Genomic DNA, 15,341 nt, shown 5'->3' with positions numbered 1-15,341 from the left:
TTAGCTTTGCAATAACACATAAATTTGTTTACCTCATTTAAATTTTTTAAAGTATTTATAGGTGATCATTATTGAATGATATTTTTATAATCTGTGTTTGATTTTTTAATAGATTATAATTTTATAATTGATATTGAATTTGTTTTGTGCCCTGATAATTTAAGAATGGTCATGATAAACAGTCTCATACAAAACTATTTAATACTCTTTATAATTAACTTATTCAGCTAGTTTGAAAGCCAACAAATTTAATCAGCCTTTTAACTAGTTGTCAAACAAGCCAACTTAACCAATCACCATGTAGTATAAACTCATATTGCTTTGTTTGGAACATCTTCAATACCCAAAAAACTTCCAAGAGAAACTTGAATAAATTCTTTATGATAGCAAGGACGATAAAATTACTCAAAAAAATTCACCATCATAACAATCGCTCAAGTTTTATTGAAGCCAGTTCACTGTCACAAATTAATCAAAAAAAATTGCTTCTAAAAGGCTAATCTTTAGCTCATACACAGATAAAGGGTTAATCTTACGTTTACTCTACAAAGGTCCAGCCTTTTGCTTCTATTTGCAAAGAAAGAACCAAACGACTTGTAACCTGTATAACAGGTTACCTTTGCATTTTTTGACTTTTTCAAACTTAAAAAAGTACATAAAAAAAAGGAAAAAAGAAACTTAACTACCCAGCCCATCTACCAAACAATCACCACCTACTCAACCTCATCTACCACGACCACCTAATTGTCACCTCATCAGCACAGGACCAACACAGCAACCAAAAGTTCCGACTTGCAAGGGTCTCTCTCAAGTACCCTAAGAATACCAACGATATGATCATTCTTTTATTTTGCCCACTTTTCTTATTCACATCACAATTATATCCACAAATTTTACACCAACAAAAAAATTATTCTTTTTTGTAATTTTTTCAGAAGTTACTATACTTTTAGCTAAATTGAACACCAATGTTAATAATCGGGTTAAAATTCAAACTAAAAATGAATGATTTTGGTGTTTTAGTTAGAAGTTATAGCATCAAACCCCAAGGTAAATCATTTCCTATGGCTTCTACAAAAAGAACAAGGGCAACCTATAATTACACCAATAAGTCTATTAATTTAGATCCATCATCTTTTACGACAAATTACGCACATAATACAAATTCAGAAAGTGGGTCCTTTGTAATAATGCAAATGATAATATTTTTGGGTTCAATTCTAGAAAATCATTTCAGATCTTTACAAGTTCTAATATTATGATGTGCTTAAAATGCCCACCAAGAATAATAGTTTTTCAGGTGGTGGTGGGAGCACAGTCGGGGTTTCGAGGACAGCTGTAGCACCATTGGAGACTATTGAACTCCTTTAATGGTTAGAAGTAGTGGACATTCTAATATAGAAGTAGATAAGGATAGTGGTAATGGAGGTGTTGGTGGAGAGGCAAGATGAAGATTATAGAGGGGTTGAGAGTTTTAGTTTTCTTTTTTCTTTTAAAAATGCCCAATCAGAACATAACATGTGTTATTTTTAATTAAATAAGATGGAGTAACATGTTATTTTAGGTAGCCATTACCAAAAAGCTCTATCGTTGCAAATAGGAGTAAAAGGTTAGACCTTTGTAGAATAAACGTAAGGTTAGCCCTTTATACGCAGATGGGCTAAAGATTGGCCTTTTAAATGCGACCAACCTAGTCACAGGTAGATAATGCAGTACTTCTCTCAGATTTATGCTTCATCTCGAGAAATATTTCACTCGATATCCACCACAATCTCTTGGCAAGCATAAGGTCATAAGACAAGGGGGAAGATCTGATTGTTCTGCCATTTCCACCAAAAAAATACATTCCAGAAATTTCCTGTATAAATATTAGCATGCCGTTAGTAAGTATGTTTGTCTTCAAATTACAATACGATGGAGCGAAAGATCTGACAAATTTATAGAATGTATAAGAGAAGCTATGTAATCCACCATCAAAAATTTCTTTGACCCAAAATCAAATAAACTAAAATCTGAAGAGTAAAATTTTTGTGATGATTAACAAAAGATTAGACAAAATGGCAGTGTGACTGAGATCTGAATTAGGAGCTCCATGCTACTATCTCTTCCTTTTTATTTGTTCACTTTAATCCAAAAAGCTCTCACAAAAAGTAAAAGATGGATTAAAAAATGTAGAATGAAAGTGGGCGGAACTTTTCAGGTGCATCAAGGAAATTAGACTGCCCAGATAATCATATTGAGGATTATGGAATGCAGGCATGTCGATAAGAAATCGAAAAGGATTTAAAGTTTCTTACAGATGTGTGTATTGTTAATGCTGCAAGTATAAGAGCTTGAGTGAAAGCAGAATTTTCCAGATTAAGGTGACAAACTATGTCTGGGATCAGACTGTTTAGGGTTTCTTTAGAGTACATACACTGTTCAGGGAATTCACTGAAAATTCATCAGTGATTAGCACACTCTGGTGAAAAACTACTTAATAAGGACACTGGGCCCTTAGACAGGTTTGCCATGGTCAATAAAAATTTCTCCTCGCCAATAAAAGACCCAAGTTCTACAAGAATGTAGTAGTAAAGTACGATAAACTTACAGGTGGAGCAAGTGCCGCATCAATTATTGAGCTGACCCCTTTCTCAGGAATTTGCAAGATTCCCAGAAGATTCAAGACTAAAAACGCTAGTTGGGAAAGACATTGTGGTAATTCTCTCATGATGTTGGTTTTTACTGCTCCAGGATCTGCAACACTACAAAAGAAAGCAAGAAGACACAAAACGAAGAGCAGCAATCAGCACCATAGAAAGCTGCACTTTTTTAAAAAGTTGGTGCAATAGTGGCTAGGAATCAACAGCTAAGAAAAAATTCAGAATAGGTTTACTTTTGGAATGTAAGTAGGTAAATTTTAAGAGAAAGGAAAATAAAATAGATGATGACATGTTCATCTATTACAAATTAAGCCGAAAATGTGTTCAAGTCATAAGAAAACAGTTAAAGGCAAAAATGGTGAACAAATATGGGTGGGGAACAAAGAAATGCTGACAAAAAATGGAATTTATAAATAACTTTAAGTGGAGCATAAGTACTCATTGGTGGAGCTTGGCACATAAGTTAGAGGGAGTCAGTTATTATTTAAACAAAAAAAGGTATGGGGGAAAAATTCAAACCCCAACCTCTAATTCAAATATTTTACTCTTAATCACTAAGCCACATCTTTTTATTGTAAGAGTTATACAAGATTTCACTTTTATATAATGACCCAAAAACTTTCAGGGGGGTCGGGTCCCTCTGGGTTTCAACGAAGGTCTTCCCAGGATAATAAACAGTGATCAAGACAAAAGCAAAGTTCAAGCCTGTGAACAGACAACCAAACTACAATTACACAGTATTTTGTACTGTGTAATTGTAGTTTGGTTGTCTGTTCAAAGAAAAATAACTAAGTGCTTCCATTTGCTGAGCCGAAAACAAAAATCTGTTGTCTGCTTTGACTAGATAGAAAGATCCTTCCATTTGCTGAGCCGAAAACAAAAATCTGTTGTCTGCTTTGACTAGATAGAAAGATCTTACTTGACAGAGAGCTGAGATTTTTTGTCTTTGCAGAATTGTTGATGAAGCTCATATGACAAAAGAAGTACACACACTGCCAATGGAATACGACAACTTATATTTTGTCTTTTGTACTTGTCCAATTAAATGTTTACCTACTAAACGAAGTCCAGCACAAGATAGCTTACACTTGGAGCAACCATATATATGAGCAAATGGATATTGCTTGAAATTTGAGGGCTTTCCATAAATAAACTCCTCATCAACCTGCAAATCATACACTGAAACAACAAATACTGAGTGTCATACACTTTACTAAATACTCAACCAGTAATTATCCAATTCACACTGACCAATGTCCAAACTTAGTATCTCAGATTAAAAGGCACGGGAGTGACAAAATCTACACCAGTTTAAAGTTTTAGCCAAACCTTTGATAATACTCATCACATTAACTAACGTCAGGCATCACCAACTCCAATATTATTTTTCGTAGAATATTTTTCATACCATGCTAAAAAGTAAAAACATAGTAAATGCCAATACAATAATTTTATCAAGAAGGCCCAAAATAAAAGTCCTTTTCAATTGATGTCCCTCATTATCATGTGGATAAAACAAAGGCAGAAAATCATTGTTCTAGAGAAGTTGAAAAACCATGGAGTCCGACACAAATAGACAGGATCGAAACTTTCTAGCTATAAGACCAGAACCAGAAAAAAAGAAAAACTTTCAGGAAGGAAACAGATACCAATTATGATCAATTTGAAGCATTTCTCAGTCAACAGTGATCAATATATAATCTCCTTCGGTCACCAATGTAAGAGTTTAACCTTAAATTTCTTAATTACACATAAGCAAAAGTCATTAATTCTGAATATAGATATTCACAAAAAACCAACAATTCTACATGACAATACTTTCTATATGTTACCAACAAAACAGAATGGACAAAGTTTTTAAATGTGGAATCTTGAAAGGCAAAAGGAAAACTAATAAAAGATGAGCACAAATTGAAACTTTAAATGAGCCCATCCATCATAATAGAGGAGGCACCATCTCAAAATGACTATGACCAGTCATATCTTACCATTTCGATGTGTAAAAGATGAGACACTGACTATACGTGATGGAACAGGACTATCTATGAGTAGTGGTAGTAAAACCTTAGTGAGACAGAAAGCCCCCATGTAGTTTGTCATTATCATCCTAGAAGTTAAAAAAAAAAAGGTCATTAGCATTCAAGCAATGTCCAGCTAATTAGAGACTTCCTTTAAAAAATAGTCAATATCAAACAGAACAGAGGGATTTTGACAGCTCATTGATCGGTTAATTAGTGAAAACAGGAAAACAAAATTCTTCAAATCTTGTGACAGGATAAAAAGAGTGGTAATTCATCCTGGTCTAATTAAGAAAAATATTTCTTCGCATGTCCAAATCTAAAACTCTTTCATTTTTGCGCAACGCGATGGGGGGAGGGGGACCAAAAGCTACTAAAACATCATAAACAAGTAGCACAACTATTGTTGGGATTAAAATTTATTATGGTGTTATCTTGAATTAGAGGCACACCAAACATCTGATTCATAAGAACACACTGAAATGCAGCACAATAGGATTTTGACTCTAAACTCATCAGTATGCCGTGTTAGTAGCAATTTGGGAGCATCTGAGTTTTCAGAAACTGAACAGTTGATTGAAATTAAACTTGACATATCGAATCAGAAAGATAGCCTTATAAAATATTAATACCATACAGATGACATGTTTCCACCTCCACTACAACATCTTCTAGGTTAATCAAAAGGACAATGTAACCCAAGATTTGCTTCAGAGAGCACGAAAAGTGGGGTGTGAGTAAACAGAATGCCTTCCAGAATCATCATATCGTTACATCAAAGGAAAAGCTCAAAGGAAATATACTCATCATTTTCTACAAGAGACTTCTCTCTCCTCTCTCTCTCTCTCTCTCTCTCCTTATTTTCTTTGGAAGACTCCCTGAAAATCATAAATTATACATGTTGAGAACTATAAGCTCATCACAAGTCTATATTGAAGTCACTATAGAGGTGTAATTTGTTTGAAAGGCAGGCAACATCCTAGCTTTCTCTCACAAACCACAGGTAACTTAAATCTCATTAGCTCATATTATGGTATCTGTCAGTTTAACATCTAACATATATACTATGTAGTAATTACTAGATTCTAAGAGCTAGCAATCTCGCAACTAAATTGGTTAACAAAAATAAATATGGTACGTGAAACAACTGTTTTACTTTTTCACAATCTATTTTCAGTTTAATGGAGGACACGTGCCTCTTACCAAGTACTACCTCTAATTTTATATACTCCCTCCTATTCTAATCAAATTTTCCATTTGATAATGCACCAAGTTAAAGAAAAAAGGACCACATCAAAGGAAAAAGTAAGGGAAAATGTGTTAATTTAATGATATTTGTGCAATTAGTTTGATACCATGAGGGCATAAGTAAGAAAAAAAGGTTATCATATAGGGCAATTAGACATTTGATGTGAATATCAACAGAGATAGAATATTTGATTCTTAGAATAGGATGGAATACTAAATATTTACGAGTAGTAGGGATACTGTAATGCCTCCTGCCTCTCATCAAGAGCAATGCAAAAACACAGAAAAGAACGTACACAAGATATATCACACAGCTTTGAGTGCCGTTTAAACTCCCACACAACTTCGAGTGTTGTGTAAACTCCTTTATTTCTGAATCCCTTATTTCCAAATACAAGACCAGACTTACAGTGATAGACAATCCCTATATATAGAACACCCCCCCCCCCCGAGGCCCCACTAACAAACATAAAGGCCCAACTAAAATACAATAAACCAAATAACAAAACTGAAAATATTAACAAAACACCTAGCTTTGGTATGTCTTGAGTATCGCCGGAGCCTTAGGTGTTACAGATACCCAACAAGGCGGAACTCATAGAATTAAGTGTTTGGCAAAAAAAAGAGAATGACTACTGGGATATTATGGGATCGAGGTGTGCCCCTAAAGCTAAAGGGTAACTTCTATCGAATGGTCATTAGACCAACACTACTATATGGATCAGAATGTTTGCTTTTAGAAAGGCTCATGGTAGGAAGATAGGAGTACCGGAAAAGTAAATGCTTCAATGGATGAGTATGCATACCCTGAAGGATAGAATTTTAAACGAAAATATGAGAAAGGGTTAACGAGTCGCAAATATCAAGGAAAAGATGAAAGAAAATCGTTAAAGATGGTTTGGACATGTGCAAAGACAAGGTATTAAGAAAGATAAAATGTTGAAAGTTGAAGGACTTAAAGAAAGAGCGAGAAAGACCGAGATAACCTGGAGGGCAGAGAGGAAAGAGAAAAGATAGATTTAGACTTACTAATTGAGAAGGTAGAAGATCGAAATAAATATAGAAGAAGAATCCATGTGGAAGACCATTTGAACTGATATGATTCATAGAGTCTTAATTTGAATCTTTTGGGGTTAATGTTATGGTTGTTGTTGCCTACTTTTCTTAATGTTCCCAAAAAAGGCATCAATACCATATCTCTCATCAACGAGAAGCAACAATGCTAAAGCCTTAATCGCAAACAAATGGGATCGGCAACAAGAAGCAAGATTTCAACTTCTATGATAGTCTATTTTCCTCGAATTTGTCTAGGAGTCAAGTGTCATGTGAGCACACAGTAGTACATCCCAAAAAATATTTTTTAGTTATGTTAGAGCGTCCAACTCGAGAGTCATGTCGACCCTAAGACATTGGGTGAGTGAGGTGTCGGAGCTTCAAAGCTAATAATCCACGATCGATGAGAAGCAAGGAAAAAAGAAGAGCAATAGCAGTATCTCATAAGGATTTGTGATAATAAAAGGGAGAAACTAACCCCCAATACTAAACACTTATCAGGAGTGAAAACATGAGTATAACTTATGATAAAGAAAGGGGCGGTGATATTCTTACTCATCAAAACCATCATCAGTGGTTCTGTATGATGTTGCCAATATTCCTGCATTGTTGATTAACAGTTGGATTGAAGGATGGAGATTCATATCTGAAAACCACTGCACCAAAGAGTTCTTTAACTTCATAATGGATGAGAAGGATGACAAGTCAACCTCAAATGTTTCTAGCTGAGCATTTTCATTCAAAGTATGGATCTTTGCCTTAGTCTGTCAAGCAAATTATATTTTATTGAAAAGGTGAAAAAGGCTCGAGCAAAAGTTCGTCAAAAGAGACAATTAACCTATATGTCCAATAAGCTAACCTTAGACAGAAGATGAGCTGATCTTCCAACTGCAAATATGAAGTAAGCCATGCATCAAAAAAACAGTTTGAGACTAGGGATGGCAAAGAGTTGGATCTGGACCGAGTCCTAGTGGATCCAGATGCATATCTGAACCAGATCCAAAGTCGGATCCGCAGGTCCAAAATTTTAAGATATGAATCACGTTTAATTTACTATTTACTAGTCTAGTGACACAGAACAATCAAATAATTATTTGACATATGTGACACATGAAACTATTTACTAGTTTAGTCGCACAAAAAAATCAAATAATTAATTGCCATTTGTGGCACACGAAAAATTAGAGTGGGAATTGATCAACTCTTGGGTTCAAGGAATCTAAAGTAGCCAACACTTGGTTGGTGCGTTTTTAAGTGACTTTATGCATTCTTCAATGCCAGAAATTATAAACATATTCTTTCAAACAAAATTCCCCACATTTTATCTCAAACAATGCTTAGATGAAGCAGGTATGCAACTTCATGAAATGAAACGCATAGAACTATTCATATAAAAGCAAGTATTTTGGTAATGAGATCAAGATAAAGTACACAATAACAACTCTTACATTAACACTAAAAAAATACAAAGGTGAAGTCTAAAATGAGAGAACAGAACCAAGAGTAGAAGGGAAGTAACAAGAATAGATACCTAGGATTACAAAGAAGCCCTCTTCTAACAGTGCTTTGGCAGCTGCTGCTCCAAGCCCTGATGTTGCCTAGTAACAAAGATACCCACAATAAGAGGCATAAGGAAATGCAATATTTGTTGCAACAACACATCAAGAAGGACATTAACAGATAAAGGAGAACGATTACTCCAGTGATGATGCAGATGGGTCTATTGGAAGCAGAGATTGGTGCTACTCGCTGCCTTGGAAAGTTTCTATACTTGTGACCCCATACACGCAGAGCAAAGATCCGCAAATGAGAAATTACAAGAGATAGAGTCCACAACAAACTCATTCTCCAAAATTCTATGCAGCAGATGAACTTCACAGCTCGGTATATCTCCTTCACCATCATTCCTTAACACTATAATGAAGTGAAAAAATAAAAGGATTATCAGAAAACAAAAGATGACAAAACCACAAATAACGAAACCCTTAAAATTAATGGGCATATTGAAACGATAAATGAGAAAAAACTAGAAAATTCTGCCAGTTAAGACCTATTATCAAGTTAGATAGCTAAGTTAGTTAATTAAACCATGGACAAATAACATCGACTTTGACGCTTAAATATGAAACCCTAAATTTAGAAATTTACCACCAATTAAACCAAAAACAGTAAATTGATTAACAAATAGGTTTGAGCCTTTGAGGTTTTATATAATCATCAATCATGAATGAACAAAGTCAACAAACAATGTTTAACAATTAACATTCAAAGAAATGAAAAATTTATAACAAATTAACAATTGAAATTAAAACTTTTAGGAAAAGGAAGAAAAAGAAAAAATAGTATATACTTGGTGGTGGTGGGCAGTGGCTGCCGGCTGGCGGATGAGCTTGAATAGATGAGTCTGGGTTGATCGGCTGGAAATTGGAATGGAGGTTAGACAAAGAACAGACTATGGGGAGAACTAGAGAAGCGAATGAGGAACAGAATATTTCACTATAAAAAAAGTGGTATGTAGCTTGTTATGGGTATTACACTGGTATCAGAGCGGTTCTTTTCTGAGACAGCGATGGAAAATCCGAATGCACAAGGGAGGATGGAATTGTTGGAACAAGAAGTGGCAAAGATCAGGGAGTTTGTTATGGGTTCTGGTCGGGATAATTTGGCTACTGTTGTAAAACAAATCGCCAAGAAGCAGGACAAGACAGAGCGAATTTTGGCGACATTAATGAAGGGGCAAGCAAAATTAATTGAAATGGGAACACACACGGATAATAATCAAAGAAGAGGGGCGACACAGAGCAGGAACATGGACCAAGACTGGCATAGTTTCGAGTGGGTTTGTCGAAAAGAAAGTGGCCAGCAACAATCTCAGGGAGAGGAATAATCACAAAGCGGTCAAAATGGAAATCAAGAAAACTAGACTTACCTCCTTTTAATGGGTTTGAACCGGATGAATGGATCTTGAAAACGGAGACATTTTTCATTTTATCAGTTAAGTGAGAAAAAAAAGGTGGAAGCGTCTATGGTAAGTTTCGAAGGGGAAGCTATGATGTGGTATCGATGGCTGAAACAGCAAGTACCGATGAGGCGATGGGACGATTTGAAGGGGATAATACTAGAGCATTTTTAGACCATCTGATAAAGGAGATCTTTATAAGCAATGGATGTCAGTAGAACAAACGGGTACAGTGGCGGATTACCGGAGAGAATTTGTGACTCGGTTGACTTACCTGGATCCGGTTGAAGAGGGGGTGATGCTGGGAGCATTCTTGAGAGGCTTGCATCCTGACATTAAAGCTGAGTTGAAAATCTTGGGTCCAACAACTCTTGAACAAGCTATGACCTGTTCGTGGTTAGGAAGAAGACACGTGTGTGCAGAATTACCCATATGCCCCTCATAAAAATCAGACCGCAATAAAGTACCAAAATAACCCTCTAGCCCCAACTCAGAATTACCCAAATTTTCCCAATGTTACACATTCGACTTCCAGGAATTCGAATTCCCAATTTGGGAACCCTAATTTTTCGAATGTCCAATTTGTGAACCCTAATTTTGCAAATTCCATTACAGTGTGATGAAAAATGGTCTCTTAACCATGTGTGTAGTAAAAAGGAGATTAGTGTTTTAATTGGCGTGGAGGCTGATGAAGAATTAGGAGGCGCTCATTTACACATTGAGGAGGTTGTGGAGGAAGAGGAGGCTGATGAAATAAATATTTCTTTAAATTCTGTGGTAGGGATTACAAACCCAAAAACCATGAAATTGTTGGGTAAGGTTGGAGGACATGAATTGATTGTAATGATCGATCCCGGGGCAACAATAATTTCATTTCCAATTGTGCAGTTCAATTATTGGGAATTCAGTGTGAAAATTGTGAAAATTTCGGTGTGTTACTCGGCAATGGAGAAATTGTGAGCAAGGAAGTTTGTCGAAATGTTGAAATTCAGATTCAGGGACTGTTTGTAGTCCAGGGTTTTCTTGAATTTGAGGGTAACTGACTTAATTTTGGGGGTCCAGTGGTTAGAAACATTAGGTCCGGTAACGACCAACTGAAAAACACAGATTATGAATTTTGTGTGGAAGGGGCAGAAAGTGATGTTGATTGGAGACCCATCTTTGAAGCGTTCCAAAATTTCTTTGAAAGATATGATATGAGAGTTATGCAAGGAGGGTAGAGGCATTTCAGTGGATTCAACGGCATTGAAAATTGTATTAATAAGGCAACCGTTCCAGCAGAACTGCAAGATTTATTTGATTCTTATATGGATCTTTTTCTTCCGAAATCACAATTACCGCCACAAAGAACCCATGATCACGCCATCACCCTGAAAGAGGGCACCGATCCCATAAATGTACGTCCATACCGGTACCCCCATAGTCAAAAGAACGAGATAGAAGATTGGTTCAAGACATGTTAAAGGCAGGAATCATACAACCCTCCGTTAACCTTTTTCGAGTACCGTCATCTTGGTTAAGAAGAAGGATGGATCTTGGAGATTTTGACTCGATTATAGAAGAGTTACTTGATGAGCTCCATTGGGCAACAGTGTTCACCATGTTGGATCTCAAGTCAGGGTATCATCAGATTAGGATAAAGACACAAGACGTACACAAAATAGCTTCAAGGACACACGAAGGACATTATGAGTTCCTTGTCATGCCACTCGAGTTGACAAACGCTCCATCTACGTTTCAGGCGTTAATGAATGAGATATTTCGGCCATATCTCCGAAAGTTTGTTTTGGTGTTTTTTGACGACATTCTCATTTATAGCAAAGGGGCCACCAAACATAAAGCTCATGTGGAAAAAGTTTTTCAATGCCTTCGACGACATGAATTGGTTGTTAATGGGGAAAGTGTGAATTTGCGGTATCCACAATTGCTTATTTGGGTCACATAATTTCGGCATCCGGGGTCTCAGTGGATGAAGAGAAAATCGTAGCAATGAAGACTTGGCCATCACCAAAGAACATTATAGAGTTGAGGGGGTTTTTAGGGCTTACTGGTTACTATCGGAGATTCGTTAAAGGATATGCACAACTGACTAGAGTTCTTACAAATCAACTCAAGAAAGATTCGTTCTCATGGAATGAGGAAGCCGAGCTCGTTTTTTAGCACCTCAAAACTATCATGACCAAGGTGCCCGTTTTGGCTATGCCTAACTTTTAGAAAACGTTCGTGGTAGAGACAGATGCACCACAATACGGTTTAGGGGCTGTTTTAATGCAAGAAAAACACCCCATTGCATACTATAGTAAGACTCTGGGAAAAGGGGCTAGCACTAAACCCATTTACGAGAAAGAACTTATGGCTATTGTGTTCGCTGTGTTGAAATGGAAGCATTATTTGCTCCGCAAACGGTTCATTGTGAAAACTGATCAATGCAGTTTAAAACATTTTTGGCGCAACGAGAGGTCAATGGTGGATACCAAAAATGGATGATTAAACTATTGGGGTTTGATTTTGCAATCGAGTACAATCCGGGGCGAAGCAACCTTGTGGCAGATGCTCTCTCGAGGGTCCTTCAAGAAGTCATGGAGTTGGGTACATTCTTGAGTTCCAATGGCATAGATTGGGATTTATTGCAAGAAGAAGTCAATAGAGGTGCTGCTCTAGTTCGGGTTCGCGAACCAGTTATGAAAGGTGAGTAGGTTCCCACTGGTTTCACTATTGATAATGGCAGGCTATTCTACAAAGGCAGATATGTGTTGGCCGGTCCCCTCCTTTTATTCCCGTCTTACTTCGAGAATATCATGACTCTCCTTTGGGTGGGCATGCGGGTGAATTGAAGACTTATCTCCGTGTGGCTGCTGAATGGTATTGGGAGGGTAAGCGTCGACAGATTACCAACTATATTCGCGAATGTCAGATATGTCAGAAAGCAAAAGCTTCGCATCAGAGTCCGGCCGAGTTGCTACAAAACCTTCCGATTCCATCCCAAGTTTGGGAGCACGTCACCATGGATTTCATTGAGGGGTTACCTACTTCTAAAGGGGTCGATACTATTTTGGTGGTTATTGATCGGTTGACAAAGTTTGGACATTTTGTGGCTCTTAAACATCCCTATACAGCTCTCAAAGTGGCAGCAAAATTCGTGAAGGAGGTGGTACGATTGCATGGTTTTCCAACGTCGATTGTGTCCAATAGAGACAAGGTTTTCATGAGTATTTTTTGGAGAAAGACGTTCAGATTATCGCAAACACATCTTCTAAGAAGCACGGCTTTTCATCCTCAGACAGACAGTCAATCCGAGATTGTGAACAAGATGGTGGAAACATACCAACGTTGTTTTGCCAATGAACATCCAAGGAAATGGGCAAAGTGGTTACATTGGGCAGAGTTTACTTACAACACATCTTCTCATCTTTCCATTAACATGTATCCATTCCAAGCTTTGTATGGGACGGTACCACCTCATGTAGTTCGGGTTGGGCATAAACATACAACCGTTGATTCCTTGGAGCAGTTGTTACAAGAACACGATGCTATGTTAGATGAACTACAATTCAATACGGCAAGGGCTCAACAACGAATGAAATACTATGCAGACAAGAAGCGTCGAGAAGTGTTCTTTGAAGTGGGTGATTGGGTATATATTAAGGTCCGACCCTATAGGCAGAAAACGCTGGCTAGCCGCATCAATGAAAAGTTAAGCCTACGTTATTATGGTCCTTATAAGATCCTGCAAAAGATAGGGACTGTGGCCTACAAATTGGAGCTTCCCAAAGATTGCCAAATCCACCCGGTTTTTCATGTATCACAGTTGAAGAAAGCTGAAGGGGCGGGTAACACAGTAGCTACGCCTCCTCCTTTGACGGCAGAATTTGAAAGGGTAGTGTAGCCCACTGATATTTTGCAAGTACGCCAGCAGGGATCTAAACCTAGAGAGGTGTTGGTATTATGAGAAGGCCTGGATGACTCCAAAACAACGTGGGAAGATGCTGCTAAATTCTTCACTACCTTTCCTAAAACACACCTTGAGGACAAGATGCTTAATTGGGCCAGGGGTATTGTAATACCTAAGGCTCCGGCGATACTCAAGACATACCAAAGAAGGAGCAAAAGAAGTAATTAGGTGTTTTGTTAATATTTTCAGTTGTTTTGTTATTTGGTTTATTGTATTTTAGTTGGGCCGTTATGTTTGTTAGTGGGCTCTAGTGTCTTAGGCCTCGAAGGGGGGGGGGGGGAGGGGGGGGGTTCTATATATAGGGATAGTCTATCATTGTAAGTCTTGTCTTGAATTTGGAAATAAGGAATTCAGAAATAAAGGAGTTTACACAATACTCGAAGTTGTATGGGAGTTTACACAACACTCGAAACACAGCACTCAAAGCTGTGTGATATATCTTGTGTACGTTCTTTTCTGTGTTTTTGCATTGCTCTTGGTGAGAGGCAGGAGGCATTACAGTATCCCTACTACTCGCAAATATTTAGTAGTCCATCCTATTATAAGAATCAAATATCCTATCTCCGTTGATATTCACATCAAATGTCTCATTGCCTTATATTATAACCTTTTTTTGTTGCTTATGCCCTCATGGTATCAAACTATTTGCACATTTTCCCTTACTCACATTTTCCCTTAACCAAAAAAACTAAAATTTTCACATGACTGAATTTCCAAGAAATAGTTATTTGAACTTAGCAAACCATCATTTTAACCAAAAACAAATAGCCCATCACTCAAACAAGTAAACAAAACTAAAGAACACTGAATTACATCTAAGACTTCCTCCATTTTATTTATTTTTTTTGTCAAAAAATTTTAATAAAATAACAAAAGATAAGATTATGATGTTGATAGAAGTATAAATCAAACCCCTCAATGAATTTCATGAATCCAAAACTCAAACATAACAAACAAAATTAAACTTACCCAACAAACAAAATTAAACTCACCCAACAAACACAGTTCATTAACAATTAACAAACCATACACATTGACAAATGACAAACACATTAACATTCTAAGTTTCTAACATTCTAACAAAATTCAAGAGCATAAAAATCAAGAAATAGCATAAAAAATCATAAAAATTAAGATTAAAGATTAAAACATTAAAATTCTGATTTCAATTTTCAAACATAAAAAATTAAAGAACAATTTATTGAAATAAAAATAACTTAAAACATTAAATACTGATATCAAGGGACAGCCGGACAGGGCGACAGGCGGCAAGAGGGGTTGGCGACAGGTGGCAGCGGTGGCTGGGATCGGGGCGGCGGCAGCGGCTGGTTGGGTAAGTTGTAGGTTTTAGGGTTTTATTTTTAGGAGAGAGGAGAGATAATGGGTAAGAATTAAAAAATTTGATTTCTAAATTTGAACTTTGCACGCAGATTTCGCCATTCTTTCTCGGCCAGTTTCAGATTTTTTTA

The 15,341-nt window shown here is 36.8% G+C and overlaps 1 protein-coding gene across 5 annotated transcripts in view; it reads right to left on the bottom strand.

Moving 5' to 3' along the window:
• Nucleotides 1-1,478: 1,478 nt before the first annotated feature.
• Nucleotides 1,479-15,341, bottom strand: part of LOC130807404 (short-chain dehydrogenase TIC 32, chloroplastic-like) — a 20,233-nt gene continuing 6,370 nt past the window's right edge. For 4 of the 5 annotated variants that reach the window (XM_057672601.1, XM_057672602.1, XM_057672604.1 and 1 more), the window contains 9 exons: nt 8,660-8,875; nt 8,493-8,559; nt 7,821-7,849; nt 7,517-7,725; nt 4,631-4,749; nt 3,729-3,821; nt 3,562-3,634; nt 2,591-2,744; nt 1,479-1,858 (listed from right to left, as the gene is read on the bottom strand). In XM_057672601.1, the coding sequence (XP_057528584.1) occupies nt 1,691-1,858; nt 2,591-2,744; nt 3,562-3,634; nt 3,729-3,821; nt 4,631-4,749; nt 7,517-7,725; nt 7,821-7,849; nt 8,493-8,559; nt 8,660-8,866 (1,119 nt within the window). In that variant the 5' untranslated portion in view covers nt 8,867-8,875 and the 3' untranslated portion in view covers nt 1,479-1,690. The remainder of the gene's footprint in view (nt 1,859-2,590; nt 2,745-3,561; nt 3,635-3,728; nt 3,822-4,630; nt 4,750-7,516; nt 7,726-7,820; nt 7,850-8,492; nt 8,560-8,659; nt 8,876-15,341) is intronic. The other variant, XM_057672605.1, reaches the window with a different exon arrangement.

Source organism: Amaranthus tricolor, chromosome 3 (genome assembly GCF_026212465.1).
Source record: "Amaranthus tricolor cultivar Red isolate AtriRed21 chromosome 3, ASM2621246v1, whole genome shotgun sequence".
Classification (NCBI taxonomy): Eukaryota; Viridiplantae; Streptophyta; class Magnoliopsida; order Caryophyllales; family Amaranthaceae; genus Amaranthus; species Amaranthus tricolor.
Note: the sequence above shows the minus strand (reverse complement) of the source record. Positions and strands in the feature narration are given on the sequence as shown.